At 25.7% G+C, this 22,369-nt stretch overlaps 1 protein-coding gene across 8 annotated transcripts; it reads right to left on the bottom strand.

Moving 5' to 3' along the window:
* Positions 1–78: 78 nt before the first annotated feature.
* On the bottom strand, positions 79–17,833 carry LOC126902256 (liprin-alpha-1). Of its 8 annotated transcripts, none has more exons than XM_050679332.1 (24): positions 17,439–17,833; positions 16,694–16,998; positions 9,210–9,311; positions 8,971–9,147; positions 7,786–7,860; positions 7,614–7,721; positions 6,966–7,073; positions 6,725–6,886; positions 6,547–6,666; positions 6,329–6,466; positions 5,087–5,243; positions 4,869–4,990; positions 4,685–4,797; positions 4,487–4,622; positions 4,013–4,405; positions 3,813–3,952; positions 3,680–3,745; positions 2,992–3,238; positions 2,770–2,924; positions 2,520–2,714; positions 2,184–2,450; positions 1,526–1,682; positions 1,222–1,338; positions 79–1,164 (listed from the first exon to the last, which is right to left on the bottom strand). In XM_050679332.1, exons 2-24 carry the CDS (start codon positions 16,937–16,939, stop codon positions 1,069–1,071), a joined length of 3,597 nt encoding a protein of 1,198 aa, XP_050535289.1. In that variant the 5' UTR covers positions 16,940–16,998; positions 17,439–17,833; the 3' UTR covers positions 79–1,068. The 8 variants fall into 8 exon arrangements, with proteins under 8 accessions (XP_050535289.1, XP_050535293.1, XP_050535292.1 ...); XM_050679336.1 differs by having other exon boundaries at positions 2,992–3,187; XM_050679335.1 differs by having other exon boundaries at positions 6,341–6,466; positions 17,439–17,832.
* Positions 17,834–22,369: the final 4,536 nt, after the last annotated feature.

Raw genomic sequence — 22,369 nt, 5'->3', positions numbered from 1 at the left:
ACACAACCATTAAATAGCTATAGAAAACATATACATTTACTAAATAAGATGTTTTACCATACTGAAAAAAAAACACAATTAAAAAATCAATAAATTTTATTTTACTTTGATATTTTGGCATTAGTGTCAGATATTATTTTCACATGGTGTGAATCTAATAAGGGAATACAATTATTTTTACTTCATACAATTTTTATTTTAAGATTATAACATTTTATGTATACACATATGATTCAACTACAACAAAAAATTTATTATCTGCTTTAAGTGTCCATAATTAAATTTTTAATTACTTAGATTAAGACAGACTACTAACAAAACATAAAAACTAAAGAGACAAAACAATTACATTTTCATTATCTTATTTAATAATAGTAACTCAGTTTTAAAACAAACTGAAAAAAAAAACAGCGAAGGAAGATATAAAATGTTTGTTGTGCATTGCGCGATAACCTGTAACAATACTATTAGAACTGTATGACAGATGTAAGTTATTGACGACACATTTTCTTGCTATAACAATGTTAAAATGAATTCACTAATAATACATCATTGGTAAGGTTATATATATATATATTATATAATACAAACAAGAATACTCCTTAATACTAATAGTATACAAATAATATGTTAAACAATACTTTGGTACTTTATCTCATAAAAATTGTGCTTGTCCCACATTGTAGATACTAAAATTCATCTTTGTCAAGATATATCCTCATCCTTATTTTTTTCACAAAACAATAATTAATACGTAAATGTATAAAAAATGTACAATTTACATACATTTAAAAAAGAAACTAGGACATTGGTAATGTATTAAAATGATTTTACATTAACATCTTTAGTTTAACAACAATTAAAAACAATAGTCAGAAAAACATAATTTCCACTTAAATGTCATAGACATACAAATGTTAAAGTAAAAATGTGAACATCCATGCATATATTACATCTTTATGCAATTTTTCTCACATTAGGAAAGTACTCAAATAGTACAAAATTAAAACAAAACAGTCGATATAGCACCCCTCATTTCATTTAATCTTGAGAGGCAGCTGGATAATATCAGGAGGTACCCAAATCACTAAAACTACTATCTAGCCTCCGTTCTGTTGATATGGCCAGTAACTTATTGAATTCGGCATCTAATATTTGGCGAGCCTGAAAAAGAAAAAGTTACGAACATGCCACACAAAACTCATGAGATAAATTTCATACTTGTGTATTCTGAGGAGGAATTTGTAGAGCCATAGCAAATGTGTTTGAATCAAAGTTTTTATCGAGCGCTATTATGGCACCATGCACACCAGATTCAGTCAAATTATTAGTATATTCCTAGAAGTATATTTATGCATTTATTATATATTTATAGTAAATAATTTTCTTGCTTAAATAAATCTTACTAGAAGGAATTATTTATATTTTACTTGTTTCAGTATAAAAAATATAAAATTAGTTTGTATGTGAAGGCAAACAAAATATTAAAACTCCTATTTTAAATATTTTTAGTTTAATAAATTACTTTGAGTCCAATGTTAGAGATCCATTTTATTACTCTTTCATTTGACCAAACTAAAATATCTACAGTTTCATGTTCAGCAATACGACGTCTTTCCTCAAGTTGATTACGGTCAAAATTCACTCTTTTAAGGCATGTTATGCCAAATTGCAAACTTGTTCTAATGGTAACACATAATTTTATTTTAATTTGTTTCAAAAAATATATAATAAAAATTGATCACTTATGACTAATATTATTTTAAATTAAAATTATAATAAAAATATTTAACTCAAAAACCTTTAAAAGTAAAAGTAAAATACAGATACTTATTTNTTATAATAAAAATATTTAACTCAAAAACCTTTAAAAGTAAAAGTAAAATACAGATACTTATTTCAGGAACAAATTGATAATGGTAACATTGTTCCCAAAATACTTAACCACAATTTGTTTGACATTTTAGGTTTAACATTTTTAATATAATTTTAATTTTAAATTCAAATAAAATACACAGTTATAAAATAAATAAATTTAGACTATAACTGATTGATAAACACATTGTCTTAAAAACCAATTATTTCTACAGAAAACAGTGCCCAAGGGGGTAGTCCAAATACAGTAAAAATGCACAAAATGATATTAAATATTACTTTTTAGTCAAAATAAATAATACATTTACCTATGAAATCCATCAAGCATTTTAAGCTGAGACCTGAAGTCACGTTTAGTTAAATGGTCAAGCATTCTAGCATCAACTAGACATTCCATAAAGGTTGAACGATATTGTGGTAAGCCCAATGAAGGTAACCAGTAGTTACCAACCCATTCATGATTCATATCACCAAATGCTAAAGTTGATCGCAGTGACTTAGCTGGTGCTGATGGACTAGTTAAAGAAACCATTTCTTGAATAGCTAACCTTAGTTTCAATCGATGTAAAGGATTGCTATAAAAAAATATAATTAAATCCATATAAATATATTAATCATTGTTATGATTCAATTAACATTATTACCTAATTCCAATCTCTCTTTGTATTTCTGTGTCTGATAAAGCACTCATTATTGCACCTGACTTAACATTAGCTCTACAAGCTGCCACATACCAGGCTGGCATGCCCACCCACAATTCCAACCACGCAACTATAGTTGGGCCATTCCATAAAGCAAAAGGTGTCCCTGCTTTCATAGCTTCTTCAAGTAGTTCGTGCCTATGTTTTTAACATTAATAAATTATACAATTTACTACATTAAGTCTATATTTACTTTTTCTTTTTCCTTCTATCGAAATCTCCTTTTTGTCCTAAGGTTGCACTGCATAGACTGGAAGTATCATCTCCAGCATAAGAACTAGCCAAAGACATGTCAGAATTTGACATATGGCCCAGCATGCCACTCATTCCTTCTTTACATTTTCCTTGCTATGATTAAAAGTAAATAAATATATTTCAATTTAAGTTTTATTTTAAGTTAAAAAAAAATTCATACCTTTTCTTTTTTGCTAAAAAATCTCCCTAAAGAAGATTTTATTCCCTTCTTCTTTTGTGCTGCTGCAGATGCTGATGATGGTAATGTATGATGATATGAAGGCATTTGAGAAATACTGAATGCACTTGATATACTCGATAAACTGGTTCCAGTTTGTCCCATCATTGTTGGTCCATGATGTAAGGAATCTTGACTGCTGTGACGAGAGGACAATGGTGATGGAGGTGTAGAAAAGCCACTGGTACCCCTATATTACAACCCAAAGCAACTTCTACTACAAACCATCTAATAAGCATTTCTTGGACTAATGTACACATTGCAATGCATTTAATGTACAAAAAGAAAAGCATATTTAAATGTTATTACAGAAAATAAAATATACTATATTTAGTCAAAAATATCGAGCTAATTATTAAGTTATAAAAAAAAAATGTTAAAGTAATAAATTCATAAATTTAAATTTATTTTTTAAATTACTAAATATCTAGAAATAGTAAAATAATTAACAATTTAATATTACAGTAATATCAACACAGTGCTCAAGATATTATTTTAGGCTACTGTTCAATTTTAAAAATACAGGTTACATAAGAAATAATGTACATTAGGTATGTGTTAAATATGTACAGTGCTACATAAGGAAACTTTATTTAAAGGTACAAAATTAGTTAAAAACATGTTAATATACCTGAGCGTTGAAGGATTATAGTTAATCATGCCCATTGTGGTAGGAACAGTGTTAATTCCAGCACGCCTGATAAATTAATTACACACATAACATTCAATTGATGTAAGCAAAAATACAATAAATTATTACTAACCTCCTTAATTCTTCTTGACTGTGTGCTAGAGCTTGAGCAACACGCTCCAATCTCATTGAACGAGCTGTTAGAGGACTAGCTGCACCGTTATTATCTTGACTAGATGACATACCCATGTTTTCTTCTTCATTAAGCTGAAGCTGATAAAAAATTATTTTAATTTATATGTTCTAACTAATTATTAAGCAAATTAATCTTACAGAGTGGTATTTATGCAAAAATTCATTTTGAGGTGTACATCTACCACTAACTGGAGGTGACTGCCGTTCATAACTACGATTTCTAGATAAAAGATTTACATGTTCCATACTACCCACCCTAGATTCTAGTTCTTCAGCTCTTGCTTCTGTATTTTGTTTTTCTGCTTGAATTAATCTGATTTCTGTATTTATAGCATCTAATTGTTCTTGCAGCATTAATGCTAGAGTTTGAGCATCTGCTGCAGATGGAGACAATGGTTCATTAGCATCACAATACATGCCACCATCATCATCTAGGTCATCTTCACCGCCATCCATATCTACATCACTAGAAGCATCAAATGCTTGTTGAACATTGGCTAGAACATGTGCTTGTTGAAGTTTTTCCCATTCCTAAATTAATTAAATAATAATAAAAAAAATACAATCAAATAAAATATTAATTCAAAATAGAATTTTATAACTCTAAATAACCTTTGCATGATTTGATTCCATGGGAGACATTCTAGATTTAAGTGATCTTCTAGAAATCGAATGAGAATCAAAATTGGAATGTTGACTAGAGCTATGAACAAAGCCACCTTGATCAGGACCACCAGGTGATAAACTCCTATAAACATTTTTTTGTAAATTTTAATTAATATAATACATTAGTGTAAAATAAGAAATAACCTGGTCAATGCATCAGTTTGTTGAATATTAAAAGCAATTTCTTGCTGAAGCATTTGTCTTTTAATACAGTCAATTTCCATGCGAGCTTTTCCCAGTTCTTTTAATAGTTCAGTCTAAAATTATTTAATGATATTATGAACTTTTAACAATAAAGCAGTTATTTCAAACTTTTTTTTTTATATACCTTTTCAGTTTGTAATTCTTCAACTAGTTTTCGACACTTTTCTAATTCTTGTGTTAGCATGTTCTTTTCTTCTAAAGCATGCATACGTTCTTTCAAATGAACTTGTAAACGTTCATTTGATTCTATGCATATGAAAGATAAAATAAATTATATATTTAACAACATTTTTATTAATCATAACTGTAAATATTGACACTAAATATTCCAACTTAAAATACCTGAAAGTAATTTATCAACTGTAGCTGATAATCTGGTATTATGTTCTTCATTCATTTTTAATCTTTGATTTACTCTCATAACTTCAGCATTCTTTTCTTCTACTTGAGATTCTAATCTTTGAATACGATCTTCTGCAGTACCATGTCTTTCTTGTGCCTAAACAAATTTACCATAATAATTAAACCACACAAAAAATATAACATGACATTTTAATATAAAAACAGTGACAATACAATAATATTACTTAATAATTACTACAAGTATTAAAAAGCTTAAAATACATCATTTTTTTGTTCAAGAAACTAAAAATTTATAATTTAAGATATTTTTGAGTTCTTAATACGTTTTTGAAACATTTAAAATTATATACTAAAATTACTAATTTATTTAATTGCATAATAATATAATAATGATCTTTTTTCATATTAAAATAATTAAACTAACTTTTGGATAACTATAATTTAAATACAATCAATTAAGTTAAAAACATCATAAATCTTTGTAAACATTGAATAAACATATTAGTTTGGTTTCAATGATACAAATATTTTAATTGTTAATAAGAAATTGATTAAATTAAACTATATTAAAAATTGACAAAACCTTTTTATACATTAACGCTATTAATTTAGTAAAAACATGAATTAATAATGCATTTAATAAAAATAAATATATTTAAAGAAAAAGTTTAAGTTGATTAAAATTGTTTAAACATACTCAAAAACGCATGCACTGCTTTTAATTCACTTATTATACAATAATTATTATAAATTATTTTCTATCTAAAGTATAATATAAAAAAAAATAAATTATAAAATATAATGCAATGATTTCCAGTTACTGCAGCCTGTTCTAGGAATTTAACAGTCATTATAACTTTGTTGAAATCCTTGCAATTTATTTGTGTGCTAATAACTCATTAGCTACTAAAATTATCATTGTGTTACAATTTTGAGGTATGCAAAACAAATTATTTTTAATATCACATATGTAAGTTTAAGAGAATATGATAGTGTAGTAATACTATTTCAGATAGTGCTAAAAATATTCTACATAAAATTCAGAAATATACAACAATTTTAAAATAATATTAAAATTTTCAAGAACTAGTAAGAAGTCTAAATTAATAAATACGAGTTCGACAACAGGTTGGGTAATAAAATAAGAATAAAAAAGATAAATTAAATAAAAGTAGAAAACAAATTGAGAAAATAGTTTTATCTGTTGAACGAAACTCGTACCTGAGCCCTTACCTGGGTAAGGGCTTCCATTCGTTGTTTTAATTCTTGTTCAATTTCCGGCAGTGTGGCAAATTGTGCTAACTTTTGTTCGCATAGCTCTAATTTTTCTTGAATAGCTCTAGTTTTTTCTTCTTGTAACTGTAGATGAATATAAATGAGTAAAAATTGTAATTTCATGATAATATAAATTTTTGAATTAACATATTTAAAAAACAAACTTTTAATTGGGCTTCTTTATGTTGCAATTCTTGTTCCAATTTATCATTTAAATCATGTATTGATGTTGATTCACGTTGCAAATTCAAATTTTTTTTTTCTAAAGAATTTATTCGTTCTTCCTATAATACACAATACAATAAAAAAATTATATTAAGAATGTAATATTTTAAAAATTACTTGTTCATCTTTAATTGAAATATTTTCTCTAAGTTCATGATGCAGATTGTTGTTATTTTCTTGTGCTTTATGAAGTTCCCGTTGTGTTTTAGATAGCGAATCTTCCAGTTCTGACACTCGACTAGATAATTCATTCATTTTCCAAGTACCATACTCAGAATTCTGAAAAAAAAAAAAAATTGAAATAGAGCTATTCTATTTAATTGGTTAAAAAAGCACATAGTTCTTTCTAGGCACAAACCTCAGAATCTAAACCATTATTCTTAGAATTTTCCATACATGCATTGACTAGATTTTTATCAGGTGCATTTTCAGTCGTTTCATCAACGTGACCGTTCAGTGTTCTATTCTGACATGCAAACCAAAATTTTATATAAAATGCTAAAGATGCTCATGCTAGCAAAATATTTATTAACTAATAAAGTATAAGTTTCTAAACTTAATTTTAATGTTATAGTACATAAGTGAGATCATAGAGTTAATTAAAATTATTAAAATGCAAAAAGTAAAAATATTCATATATGTTTTTAATTGAAGAGTGTTACTCATTAGCTATAATTACGAAGAGTAAAAATAATTCATATACAAATAGGCCATATGTATTAGGGTAGCACAGAATAAAATAATTCTTATTCTTTTTCTTACTACCTAAAAATAATATTTACAGTAAGAAAATGAGTTTTTAAAAATTTGAGGTGATTTGGTAAATTTTACTACTTACTACGAGTTAATTTTCAAAAATCAACTAAAAAATTATACCTTCAACAATATAATTTAATTAATACTTTACTTATCTATCTACTAATCTACAATTAAAAAAAAAATTAATACTAATATAAAAATTTGTAACATACTACAAAATATCAGGCTTGAAAAAAAAATGAATTACTTTTATAGCAGTTGATAGAGTATTAGAGCCATCATTATAATCAGTAGTTCCATTTTCTTGAGTAGTCGAATCATCTTCAGATTTACCACCCGATTTTAGTACATCAAGCTAAAACAAATATCATCAATTATAAATAAACAAATAAACATGATAAATTAAACATCATTTTTACCTCTTGCATAGTACTTTCTAATTTTTCTTCGAGTTTAGCATTAGCTTCAAGTGCATACCTCAGTCTATCTCTAACCTAAAAAAAATACATTAATGTAATATGTATACAAAGTGATCGACTAACTATGTCTTACATTATATCTTTAAAAATGCAATGGTTCTAAACAATTTTTTTTTAAATTATCATGGATCTTTGATGAGTTGTTTCACTAGAAAATTTAAAATTTATCAACATCAATTATACTTAGAACTTGTATCAACTTCAGATGTTCAAATGGAAATCTCATATTATTTTTATAAAAATTTAATTTTTCTTATGAAGCACCTCATAAAAGATCCTTAATGATTAAAATAAAAAAAATTATTAATAACACCAGTATCTTTAAAAATATTATGTGAGACCTAGTTAGCCGATCACCCTGTATATATAAATAATATATTTTTGCTACTATATAATTTCTTACAATTCCGTAGTTTACATGTCACATGCAATTTCATTACGAATTTATTAATTTATATATTATATAAATATTGAATATATCTATTCAAAAAACCCATTTATATACTTAATATTTTATTTTGTTGCTTTAAAGTGTAATTTAGGATATTATATATAATATCCTATAGCCAATGTCATTTGCAAAATAAATTATGAAGTTCACATATCTTTGAATATTTAACAAAAAACAATATGGTGTATTCAATTCATTCACATAATTTAGTTTTATTTAACAAGAATCTAATGTGACTAAAATACAACAATATGTCTTTTTGGAAAATTTTGAAAAAGTTATGGTTGTTAATGAAAGTTAGTATCAAATTAAATCTTATTTTTTCAAAGTAAGTAAATCAAAGTTTATGTTGTAAAGGAAAAACTCAGAAGAGTGAAATTAAATTATAATACTTGTGTACTTTTGATAAAATGGGATCCAATTTAATCTAAAAATACTTAAAAATAATAGAAGCTTTCAAAATTATGAAGACAAAAGTATCTCAGTATGTTTTGGATGGATGTCCAAAATTTTTTTTTTCATATTTAGTTCATGTATAAAAAGCAAAATTACTAAAATTATGTCAAATTTGACATATTCATTTGATATTAATAATATCATTATCAATATTATACTAATATCAATTATTATTTATATAAAAGATGAAAATTTAATTATATAATTAGAATTTATACTTTTTCATCAAGAGCCTTATGGTGTTCAAAAAGACTCTTGAGTGCTTTAAGAACTTCTACTTCACTAGAAACACCAGAATATGCTTGCGGATTTTGATTTGTTTGTCTTTTAATTACTGTAGATCGAATTGACCTCTCATGTCTTGAAACCAAACTCTCCAAATGCTCCAAGAGTAACTATAATTAATAATTTTTAGTGAACTGCCCTATGAATACAATATTAAAAACTAAATACTTACTCTAGTATTACTTCTTTCAGCTTTTAATTCTGCTATTTCTTCATCTCTAGCAGCAAGTTGATCTCGAGTTTGACTCAATTCTTTTCTCAGAGCTGCAATTTCCTGTAAATTGTATAAAAATCTAACATAAACAACAATGCCTAAAATTAGGATAAAAGTATTCTAACATACTTAATAGATAATATAATAATTTAGTTACATAAATTATTAACGTTTTTATAATATAAAAACGTTAATATTCTATATAGATATGTATGTATAGATAAGTATAATATACTATTATTATAATATTTACAGTGTTTAATAAGCAAGAAAACAGGATTCCTTACTTTTTGAATACCCCGTGTGTATTAAATAAGATATTTTCGACTTTTATTTAAATAATTCCCCAATAAAACAATGAACTACTGAAATATGACAAAATAAAAATAAAAACTACATAAATACAGTTTAATCATTTAGTAAAAATTATTTTAGAGACGATGGAAATCTATGGAATATAAATTTAAAAACATGAATTTGCCAAAAGCTGAATTTTAATAAATTTATATTACCTGAAGCAAAACAAGGTGTAACATACAAGCGCAAGTTCTCGCATTATTGTTAATATTTGTTTTCTGTTTGAAATTATATTGTGTATTGTCGCATGTATCAAATATTGTAGAGGCAGCATCGTTTATGAGCGTAGCAAATGCATTTGAACGGTAAAGTAAATTTATATTCATAGTATAGATGAATTAAGGGTTTGATAAGTCACGATAGTAGTCAACACACGACTGAAAAATCATGTGACGAAACGAAAAATATTTTATCTACAGAAACGGGTTTTCCGCCCAAGGTATTAAGTTGAAAATGTGTATTCAATTTTAATGTAAATGTGTGATCGGAAAGAAAATGATATACATAACACGGGAAATGAAAACGAGGAAATCAAGTATTGCACCAGGGGAAGAAAAAATATCATGTATTTCATTAAGCGGCCGCCCTTAATCTGTTTGAGTATTACAGCATCACCCTACCTTTTAATATCGCTCAAACTACAAAATCGTCATACTTAAATGCAATGACAAGGAATTTATAAGAGTGTATAAATAACAGACTTTTACTTTTATGTTATACTTTTTTTTTATCAAGCAACTTTTCTTTTTATCAAATGTATATGCATTATATAAACAAACACTTTCGCACGGTATAACCTTTACTATATTTACTAGAACACGCTTTTTTAAAATTAAATTTCACCAGGTAACGAAAACTTTAACACGTTAAGATATAAATTATCTAGACGATATATAATATTAGATAATGTTAAAGAAACATGATTATTCTCCAGAATAGGTAAAATTCGAATATATCAACAATATATAAAAATTCTTTACACCATAGAAATCAGAATTGTCTTTCAAGTTTATCTTATAATTTAAAAAATATTATAACGTTGGACGAAAAAACAAATCAGCGCAATAAATCGAAACTGTTTCAATTAGGGTCGAGGGTATTTCAAGTTCTGTCCTACAGTTTTGGAGTCTAATTACAAATAATAAATTGGCTAGGCAATACAAGTAACATGAAATGAAATGACCAATTTGTTCACCGAAAACTGCTAATTTTCCCTTCGGGGAATATTATTACGAATAAAAAATTAGATAAACGAGGAAATAAACGAAAGTCGAATACAAAATAAAATTTGAGAAGTATAAATGAATGAGGGTAACATGAAATATAATAACATTCGGATGGATTAAATAGTAATATTTATTTTTAATATTTAACTATAAAAAAACACCTAACAAAGTTGTAAAAGCTCAAAATAACGTAACATGCAATGCCAAAAAAAAGTTGTTCACAAAATAAAAATAAATTTATAATAAGCATTGAATTTGAGTACAAAAAAAACTAAGCACTTATAGTACATCTATTTGTATTTCATTGTTTTTTTTTTTAACCAAACATTCGTTTGATGAAACATGTGAGTCAGTACGAACAAAAATGTTTCTATTAAATATAAATTAGTTAGTTTTAAAACAAAAGTAAAAAATCATTTTATAAATAATTGTAAATTTGAATAGCATAAAAGTACCTTTAAATAAAATGTGACGCATAAAATTCGATACTTAAAGAATTAATTTTCAGCAGTACATAATTGCAATTATTAGACACGCAACGAGTATATTATTTAAAGAAATGCTAATGCATTCGATACACTTTGTCGGAACAAGAAAAAACGTATTAACCGATTAAGCGCATGTTCCATAAAATCTCATTATTATCGCCAACAAATAAAAAGCAAAGGGTATTTTTAAAGTGATCTTTGAAAGGGAGGTGAACGGAATTATAACGCAGAATTAATGATAGACAAATAAAATTAAACGATTTTTTTTCACTATTTGTAACGAAAACTCAATTTATTACCATTGCTTATTGACAACGGTTCGTTTTTTATTTAACATAATATACAAAAATATATGTGTACATTTTAGTTTTGTCTTGTATAAAAATTTGTTTAATTAGAAATGTTAATTTGCGCGAGTACTCTTAAAATTCAACTTTGAGCGATAAAAATTGATAGAGGAGAAAAAATATACTGACACACATTTTAAGTGTGGGGGTAAAACACTTATGCCGATTTCGTAAAACTATATTATTACGTATCAGGAACACACCCAACAGTTATGTTTGATGGCATGACTTTGTGAATGAAAAAAACGTAGGAAGATTACGGGATAGTTTATTACTTAGGTTTACAATTGAAATACTTCTATTTAATATAAAAAATAACTGTTAGTTTGACAAGCAAACTACTCACTTTTTTTTTTACTAACTTTCATTTTTAATAATTGCATTCGTCAATTTATTCAGTTATCTACTAGTTCAAATAATTAATAGAAAGTAATCAATTTTAAGAGAATAATTAATTAAAGTTGTCAAACTTTATTAAACAAAACCAATAATTGTGACAAGTAATAATTAAAAAAAATAGTTGCATACACTTAATAAACATCAAATACAAAAAGTCTACATAGAAATATTTAAACGAAATAATCTGTATCAAAGAGGAATGAATAACACATGTGGTCGTTGAAATTGTTAAGACTAAAAGAAATATGCTCTTGCAATGATTATTAGATTCAACATGGCTTGAGTTATGCAAAAGAAAAGCCGTCGATCTTCAAATAGATAATTGTTCTTTGACAAAAATATTGAATAAGTTATTTTGCAAGAGGGCCAAAAAAGATTAATCAGTCATATTGACATAAAATGAACTGGAAAACATCATACTGGTATTAATTATAATTAATAGTGCGAGACTATTGACAGTTTTTTAATTACAACAAAAATCAGTTAAAAAAAAAAAAAAAAAAATTATAAAAGCATAAATACAGAAAAAAAGTTGTTTGTATAAGTCTATTTTAATTTTGAATAACATTATATTGTTGACTTAATATTTTATGTATTAATTATGACTGATATTTAAGCATTGCTTTGTTAAATATATAAACAATATTTCGATTTTATGTAGATATAATAATGAAATAATCACAATATTAATTAAATAATAAGTTTTGAAAGGCATGATTAATCGCAACAATAAAACGTTATGAAATTTGTCTAGAATTATGTCTGGTATACTGATGGAAAGCGCTAATTTTAAAAACAACCAACTGGTCAGAAGAAGGTAAATGTTCGAATGCTGGTAGACGTAAAAAATAGACTTTGACAGAAAACGGTAATATAAAGAAATCGAGGGGTTGGGGAGAGAAGGCGAAAAATAGGGCACCGGGTCAACCGTCGGGCCTATTGATCCATTAGGGTGCGCGCGTATAATGCAATAGAATTTCTGTAGAGACAACATACTATACTGTACTGGAGACACCTACCGGAAAGTGGAATTATGTGCCACGTGAGTCCGCCGTCTCAAAGCAATTTTAAAGTAAAAATTACTAGGGTTTATTATTGTTTATTTTGTAGAATAAACTTACATAAGTGTTTCGCCTATATGTTCGTAAGAGACGAATATACATTAGTAAAAGGGTTATGGAGAAAAAAATAATGAAACGCTAATAAGATATCCAAGTTTATAAAACATGAATAATACGGGTGCTCACAATATTATTTTATGGAAAAAAAGAACCAAGTAATGTATGGATGAGAGGACTAAATGTTGGGAAGAAAAACAAGATAACCGTTTTAAGATTTTTGGCGGAATTTCAGGATTCTTTCGATTTCTAATTTAAATCAACAACGATTCACACAAATAACATTTCTCATTAGCTCTTTCGAGTCTTACAGATCCATTCTACGTGATATTTCTTTTCTTTTCGAAGTATTTTCCTGCATATCATGCCAAGTACCAACAATAGTTAAGGCATTTTGAATGCATTGTATTTGATTTATTATATTTTATTTTAGAAACTATACAAATTAATATAATTAAAAAATGGCGTTATTAAGTTATTACATTCATTACCATTAACACATAATATTGCGCCATATTATGAATATTTTACATAACTGGTATTTATATAATTTAAGTTATATGAAATCACCAAGTTCAATTTTAAGTATAAATACAAAAAAGTTTATCATGTTCAATACATAAAAAAAAGTTCCTGATATGTTCTAATAAGTTCCTGCATTAGCAAAAAATCTACTACTGAAATACCTAGCCTTAATCAATAAAGGCAAAGTTATTAAAATATTGTTTTAAAAATTAAAATTCCTGTAAATTATAACATAAATTGAGGTAATTATAAATTATTTTTAATCTAAAAATTACTTATTTTTCTTAAGAAAATATTGTACTATTAAAACAATTTAATTTGTGAATAAGTAAATTTTAAATTTTAAAGATAAATGAATTCGAAATTTGATGTAATGGACCAAAAATTGATGGCTTGAAATATGTAGAACTATATTGAACAGTAAAATATTAAAAGGACTCTCCTCACATAAACTAAGTATGGATATCTCAAAAAGATTTTTTCTTACTTATTATTTGATTGAGTAAGGAGAAAAATACATTATCAAAAATGTTGATCTAATTAAGAAAATAACTTTTTAATCAGCATTTTGAAAGTTATTGACATTTTATAAATCTAGGTGGGAGAAAGAGTATGGCAAGTAAATTACTATTGATAAAATTAACAACATCTTCGTTTATTCCATACATCACTTTAAAATAATAACAACTTTTGAAATATGAGTCAAAAAGTTGTTATTAAACTGTGATTTACTTAATTAGATCATTATCTAATAACTAAGATGGTTAATGATGCATGTTATCATTTGAAATATTAAAGTTGATACCCTTATAAGAGATAGATATAAAAAACTTTCAATGAAAAAGTACATGATTGATAAATTGAGAAAAACATTTAACTGATAGAAACCAATGAAAAATTATTATTATTTTTATTTTTCTACTAACTTTTGGCGCATGATAAATGGATCACTCTGTTATGAATATATTCACTAAAAGAAAAGAATTTTTAAAAATATACGGTACTAAACTATGTTATATAAAATAAAGTTCTATTAATCATTGAAAATTATCACTTTGATTAAACAAAATCAACTTTATTAAAATTAGATACTTAAAATTAAAATTCATACATGATTAGATATCTTAAATTAAAAAATTATCTTGATAAATAGTTTTAAGAAATCTACTTCATAATCAAATTTCTAAGTGGTATATATTGAATGAATCATAGTGTATATTTCCACAAAATGTCATGAGGTTTTTTTAATAAAAAACATTGTTCATAGATTCAGTAATAACTATAGGTACTTTATATACAGTGTAATCTGTTTATCATATACCACTCGATTACTCACAAAATAAATACAATATTGAAAAAAAAATTTCGATTTCTTTTAATTACATATATTTTTTGATTTATCAGTTTACTTAAAATACTTTTTAGAATCATCCCTTAAACTTATAGGGGTGTTAACTTTATTTTTCAAATGGCAACATACATCATTTACTAGCTTATTTAATAGATAATGAAGTAATTAAGAAAATGACTAGTCGATAATAGCTTTTAGACCAGTATTTCAAAAGTTATTAATAATTTAAAGTGTGAATAGTGAGCCAAATAGTGGTGAGGAGTGTAGATGCAACTATTTTTGTCATAAGTCATTTCCCTGCCATACTCTTCCTCCCACCTAGTTATAAAAATGAGAATAACTTCTCAAGTACTGGTTCAAAAGTTATTGATTGGATTATCAACCAGTCATTTTCTTCATTACACCATTATCTATTAAATAAGTTAATAAATTATACATGTTGTCATTTGCAATACATATTGCCAACCCTATAAGTTATAGGGGATGATTCTAAAAAGTAATTTAAAGCTGATCAGTTTTACATCCTTTTATTTCTCTAACTTAACATGCTACAGAAGGTGGGATTTTCTTTTACATATTAGGGAGTCAAGATGGTTCTTGGCTAATTCAATGATAGATGGGCATTTTAACCAATTTGCACCAGAGTCCAGATTCACCAATGAGAATATCACAAGAATAATCTCATTGTCAATCTATGGATCAAACTGGGGACCCCGTTCGCCCAAACATATGTTTCTACCAACTAGGCCAGGCCTACCTCTTAATTCATAGCTGATAAATCAAGACATATAAGTAACTAAAAAAATAAAAAAAATGTTTTCTCATTATTGTATTTATTTTGAGAGTAATTAAGTAGTTTACGATAAACTGATCACGTTGTATATTATTTAAAATAATTTTAGATTATGTTAGTCTAAAAATGAAATTTAGTGAGAAAAAATAATTAATTATCCAAATAAACAGAATGAATAGAATAAAAAATATATCAAATTAATATTATTGTATTGCATAAAATACCATGGTTTCATAATATAAATATAAGTCATTTTTTAAAGATATCTATCGATGCGAACAATGTTTATTTAACATTGCAAGACTCTGAATATTTGGCAAAAAACATATTTTAGTGTTTATTTATTTTTATAAATAAAAAAAAATGGTTTTATGACCACAAATTTAATATGAAAAATTAAAAGATTCTAAATTTTAAGTTTTTTAGTCAATAAATATCACAAACTTTAGTAATCAGCAATTGACTAACACTTACATACAAAATTTACAACTAGGATTTTTAAAGTAATGGTTTTCTTTTTAATAACTTATTATTATATATTTAAAATTTAAATTACTATTAANCTTTTTAATAACTTATTATTATATATTTAAAATTTAAATTACTATTAATCATCTACCAAAATGCAGAATTAAATTAATAATAAATTTAAAAAAAATGAATAGTCATTACTATTGTAATCTACATGCATGGATAAATATTACACAAAATAATTTTTTAAACCAGTGATAAATATTATGGACTTTGATAACTGTTCATTTACTCATTTTCAATACAAATGAAAAAAAAAATGTTTTCAATACAAATAACTAACTAAATATTTGAAATTGAAATTTACCTTTGGAAATGTTGCATCTATCTGTCTTTGTAAAGCATTCCTTTCACTCTCAACTTCGGCTAATTGTTTTTCAGTCTCATCTAGTCTTATTTGACTTTTACTGAGAGTATCTAATAATTTATTTCGTTCTTCTACTACAGTATCCATAAATTCATTAATCCGAACATCTTCACCAGAAAATTGGTGGCGTTGGCCAATATTATCTTCAGTGATAGTTGGCATTACATCACACATCATATTCCACATTGCTCTGGTTTAGTTGTCAAGTGTTTTGTAGAAGAATTAAATCATGTTTAGAAAAAATTCTAAAAAAATTGATATTCATAGATTTTAAAACAATGTTTAATTTTAATAAGTAAATAAATTTACTATGGTTACAAGAATCACTATTTTAATTTGAAAATTGATGACTAAAATTAACTAAAAAAAATATATTATTAAAGGGAAATATGAATACAATTAATGTATTTTAATTGAACAAAATAATTCTGCATTACGTTATCACACTTTAAAATCTTCAGATAGAACTTGTAGCTCTTACATGAAACTAGGTATGTTTCGAGAGGGATGTACGAACATTTACAGAAGCATGGACTTTGATTAATGATCTAGTATCGGTTATGAGGTAATTCGTTATCAATGTAATTTAACATCATCGTACGACGTTATCTTTAAATTCATTCTGGCAGGCATAACGTAGATTTTCTTTATAATAAACAAGTATAAAATATGACAAAATACTTACTAATAGTTTTGTAAATTAACAATTGAAAAAATAAAATTCTACAACAGTGCTAGCTGACACTTGGTCTTCAGTACGGGGCGGATATGAATTAGGCGGGCGGCGACGACATATTACATGCCGTCAACATGAACAAATATTGCACTATCACAGTGACGATCGTCGATCCGTTGACTATCAATAGTCCGGGACGGCGATAAGGCACGCCTAGGGACATCGCGTTAACAAAACGGGACGAAAAAATCGAGTAGAATACGACCTATATCGCAATAAACAAAAATATTAACACCATTTGAGTGTAATACGAAGGCGGCGTCTGCGGTGCACGGTAACGCTGGAGGTGATTAATGAAAGTTTTCGGTCACTACTGCGAGTGCTTGTGCTGCTACTTAGTGCTTAGTTGCCGCCGCGGCCATGTTTGCCAATTGCCGTTCGATTGGGGGGTGCGTTTTTTGAAGCTCATGGAAGAAACGTCGGCGGGCGTGCCACTGTTTCCATGAACGGTATAGCACCGACGGCTCGCCAATGTACTATACACCTTTCTTCATAAACCTGTGTGAAGTATGGCGCTATCGAAGAGAAAGACCCTGTAGTAAGGCGTCTAATTATCTATTCAAATAACAAGTGCATAATAAGACGTCCTCAGCTCATAGGTATACAATGGAAAATTCCTAATATTTGACTATCAAAGATAAAATAATACCTCTTTTCTGGTCAAAATAGAACTCTTTTATTTTATCTAGGGTTCAGTGGCATAATCACACCAATAAAAATTAAGTTAAATTATCTAATTCTTCAAGAAATAACAATATTTGATCCAATGGGAGATACTCTGGAATAACTCAAAAATACCTCATTAATCGTGTTATTAGTAGATAGCGAGCACAAAAAATTAGCATTTATCAATAAAATCAGCATTTAACATAAAAAGCGATTAGAGTTAGGAGCTATTAGAATTAATTATATGTTACTTATAAATAGATTCGTTCTAAAGAGAACGGCGCTAATTAAAGCAGCTAAAATATATCTGCTTATATTCACTACATTATAGAAGCTATATAATTTTATAGCAAAGCCTAGGAATTATATGCATTTATAAATTCTGTTAAAATATTCTAAACACACCATCAGTCATTGCAAACTTTTATTAATTGACTTGAAAACTTAGTAATGTGTTGTTACCGAGATTATAGTTTTGGAAGATTAAAGGGTTTATCCCTATCTAAAGCGAAAAATATTTCCGTGTTAATTTCCATAAACTTGGGACTCTTAAGTGTCTCAAACAAAATATATAAATTCATAGGAATTCTATACCTAATTAAAGCCATTAGGCCCTTTTAAAGAATGTCGATTTAGTTAATTAAAAATGAATTTGAGTTGTACAAAAATGGTATTTAAGCAATATAGTTTAAAATTATCAACAGATTTCTCCTGGCATCTGCTAACAAGATTTTAACTTCAACAAAATTAATCCAAAAAAAAAATACCAACATTTAATTGTATAAATAAATTATGCTAAATAGGAAAATCCGGGTAAGTTGACACCCTTAAGCTTTAATTAAATTTTTAAAGAAAGTATTTACTATATAAACTTGACATTTAATAGAAATACTTCTTGATATATTGAAACCAACTTATAAAAAGCTCTTTAAATAATAATTAATTATTTCATCAGAAAAAAAAATTGAATTCAATATCATGTCCACACTAAGATGATTTTTCAATAGAGCAAGTTGATATACCTTAGTTTAATTTATTTTATAATATATAATAAATACATATTATGTATTTCTCAATTAAGAGGGAGTTGTTTCATCCCCTTAAAAATTTTTGGAAGTATTATGATACTTTTATTGGTTCTTCAAGCGATTATAAAAAAAATTGAAAATAAAAATATTGAAACAATCAACCAAGTAAACCCTTTAAGATATGTTTAAAAAATATATGATAATTTAGTATAAAGCAAATAATTATCAGACTCTTTCTTGTTACAATGACTAAACTAGTTTAACTAATTATAAATAATTTATTTATCATAAACGAGATTTTACTAATTTTAATGAGTCACTTAAATAACTCAATAAATTTTTTTGGTGTATTCACTTCATAACTTTATTTTTTATGACTTCTATTTTAATTAAATTTCAATTTAAATAAGTAAATTTTGATATATACAGTAGTATATATATATATTTAATATTTCTTTAATAGTTTAATAAAAATAAATGCACAATATTTTATGATAATGAAAAAAAAAATTTAATTCTTATCCTAATTATTCTTTTTTATCCAGTAAAATGCATATTAATTGACTATCATGTTTTATTTGTCAATTACTTAGAAAGATTATTTTATAACTATTTATTTAATAATAAGGAAAATAAAATTACAAAAAAACTATATTGATAAATATTATATTATAACAACACATTCTCCATAACATTCTAAAAAAAGATATCACATGTATGTATTGAACATTCGTTTCTATACACATACCAATAAGATTCACAGCGATTACATTATGCTAATTTTGAAAATAAATATCTTTTGAAGTTTCAAGTCAACTATTTATTATTATGTAAAATGTAATTCCGTTTATTGTAATCATTTTTAAACAGTTTAATTTACCCTTTCTAGCTCATAGTTAAAGGGATATCAACATTTTTTTATTTGGGGGGAAACTGTAGCCTCCGTAGCAATTGCGTTATAAGTTTTTCATAATTTTTAATAATATTTTGTTTAGGTACTCAATTTTGATTTTAATACCTAAAAAAGGTCATCAAAAATTATGAAACGCTAGTTGATTAGTATTATGAAAAATACATTTTTCAAACAAATTACTATTAATTTGAAATTATTTTACATGTAAGATATCTCACAAATAAGCTACAACAAAATAAGTCAATTAAAAAAAAAAAATGTTAAATATAATTTAATTAATACTTACTGTTAACCTCAATAATAATGAATTAACGTCAGGTTGACAGTGAAAAAACCTTGTCTAATTGTTAGAAGGTAGAACCGACCCCAAATAGTTGGGGTAGAGAAGATGATGATGATGATGATTAAATTAATTTAACCATAATTTAAGTATTCTTAAGAATTTAAGCCAACATGATATTTATATATATATTAATAAACTTTCCGAAATTAAAATATGAAAAATAGTTTTACTTCGCAGTTTCAACAAATGTATGGTGTAAAATTTCTAGTCCCCAACCGATTGTTTTAGCCACAAATGTATTGCACTTCAACATTGATATAAATTCACCTGATATGTCTACAATGTTATACTAAAAAGAGTATTTGACTTGGTTTTAATTTCCTCTAATATCAATCGCTTGTCATTTGCCACATTTTATACAAGATCCACAATATTTTAAGCAACTCAGTTTTAGATTAAAATATAATTCTTGTGCTCGCGTCTTCACTGTCTGTTACAGTTAAACTATTAACTGATAAATTATGTTTTTTGGTAGAGGTGAAAAATAAAAATCTGAGTGTTTATAATGATTTTAAGGAGATACAAAGGGGAAACAAATAAAGCATGTTTATGTTATGACTATGCAAATTAAGAGTGTAGGTTAAAACTAAAATTACCATGTTTGCAGCCTTAGTAACTTATATATTTTGTTTTTAACTTTGAAAGTATTTTCATTATCATAAATTGTTCAATCAAAAGTTCTCATTGGATTTTGAAAAAAAGTCAATAGACTTAATTCATGCATTGTCTTATCATAATGCAAATTGAAAATAATTTATAGACGTTTCTATATACTTTTATAATTTAATGAAAATACATATCGAATTATAAAACCGTCAAATTGTACAAAAATTTCTTTTCTCATAATTGGGGTTTTAAAAGACGGGTAATAACATTGGCTACCGATATAATTTAAGATATTAAAAATGAGTAAATAGTATTCATTTTTTAATTATTGTTACTTAAATTTAATTTTAAACACTAAAAACTGTCAATTCAGATATTTATTATGATTAAATAAATTATTGTTTTTAAAAATTATAAACAATTAATTTTTAATTGAGTTAATAATAATAATAAATATTTTTAATAAAAGTGCGAGGGACTGAATATAATTAATTATGAGAACCTAAGTTATTAACAATAATAAAACCATAAATATGTCAAATGTTTATATTGATGATAATTGATTGAAACAAACATTTCAAGAAGTTTATTTGAATATGAGTTTTATTGATATTATCACTCTCGGTGCGAATCACTATAGATAAAATCTTAACTATTCTGTGCTTGAATATTTTATTATTATACTTAAAATTCAATTTTTATTTTTTAACATTGTAGTTTTAAGAGTAATTAGATTTATACAATAAATTTTTTTGTATAGTATTATACTGTTGTAATATTTATTTGCCAAACTCTAAATTTGATTATCTTTGTAATGAAATACAAATAATATAACGATGTTTACTTAGATACACTAAAGTCAAAATATGTATTTTAACAAAAATTTTAGCTTGTTTATTTATGGAGAATGCGACATGTAATAAAAAATTATACCAATTCGCAGTCAACTCAATAATACGTTAAATATTATATTAAATGATTACCATACATAAATATTTATTTATAGATTAAAAGATTTAAAAAATGTTATTGTAAAATACAAACGCAATGAAACAATACAAATAAATGTCTTTATTAAATCCTATCTGTATAATAATTATAATTATGTAATCAATTAATCAATACATATGTATATATATATTTATAATTTTAGTTTCAAAAATAAATTAATCAAAACGCCATATAATATTATATATACTTAAATATAATATTTCTAAGCGTCTGAAAACATGTGCATTATTTGAAAAAATAAATTAGAAGTGTTACATATAACATCAATTAAAAAAAATATAATATAGATTTTAACACATATCATTATGGTATA

The sequence above is a fragment of the Daktulosphaira vitifoliae genome, unplaced genomic scaffold, assembly GCF_025091365.1.
Source record: "Daktulosphaira vitifoliae isolate Bord-2020 unplaced genomic scaffold, ASM2509136v1 Scaffold_3, whole genome shotgun sequence".
Taxonomy (NCBI): domain Eukaryota; kingdom Metazoa; phylum Arthropoda; class Insecta; order Hemiptera; family Phylloxeridae; genus Daktulosphaira; species Daktulosphaira vitifoliae.
The sequence above is the reverse complement of the archived record's forward strand: the minus strand, read 5'-3'. Positions and strand labels throughout refer to the sequence as shown.

Excerpts from the sequence above, each read along its gene's own strand:
- LOC126902256 (XM_050679332.1), bottom strand. The coding sequence starts at position 16,939 with ATGTGGAATATGATGTGTGATGTAATGCCAACTATCACTGAAGATAAT. Across the intron at positions 7,861-8,970 it reads ATAAGGCTCTTGATGAAAAA|GTTAGAGATAGACTGAGGTA; the intron begins GTATAAATTCTA and ends TATTTTTTTTAG. Across the intron at positions 4,406-4,486 it reads TGGAATCAAATCATGCAAAG|GAATGGGAAAAACTTCAACA; the intron begins GTTATTTAGAGT and ends TAATTAATTTAG.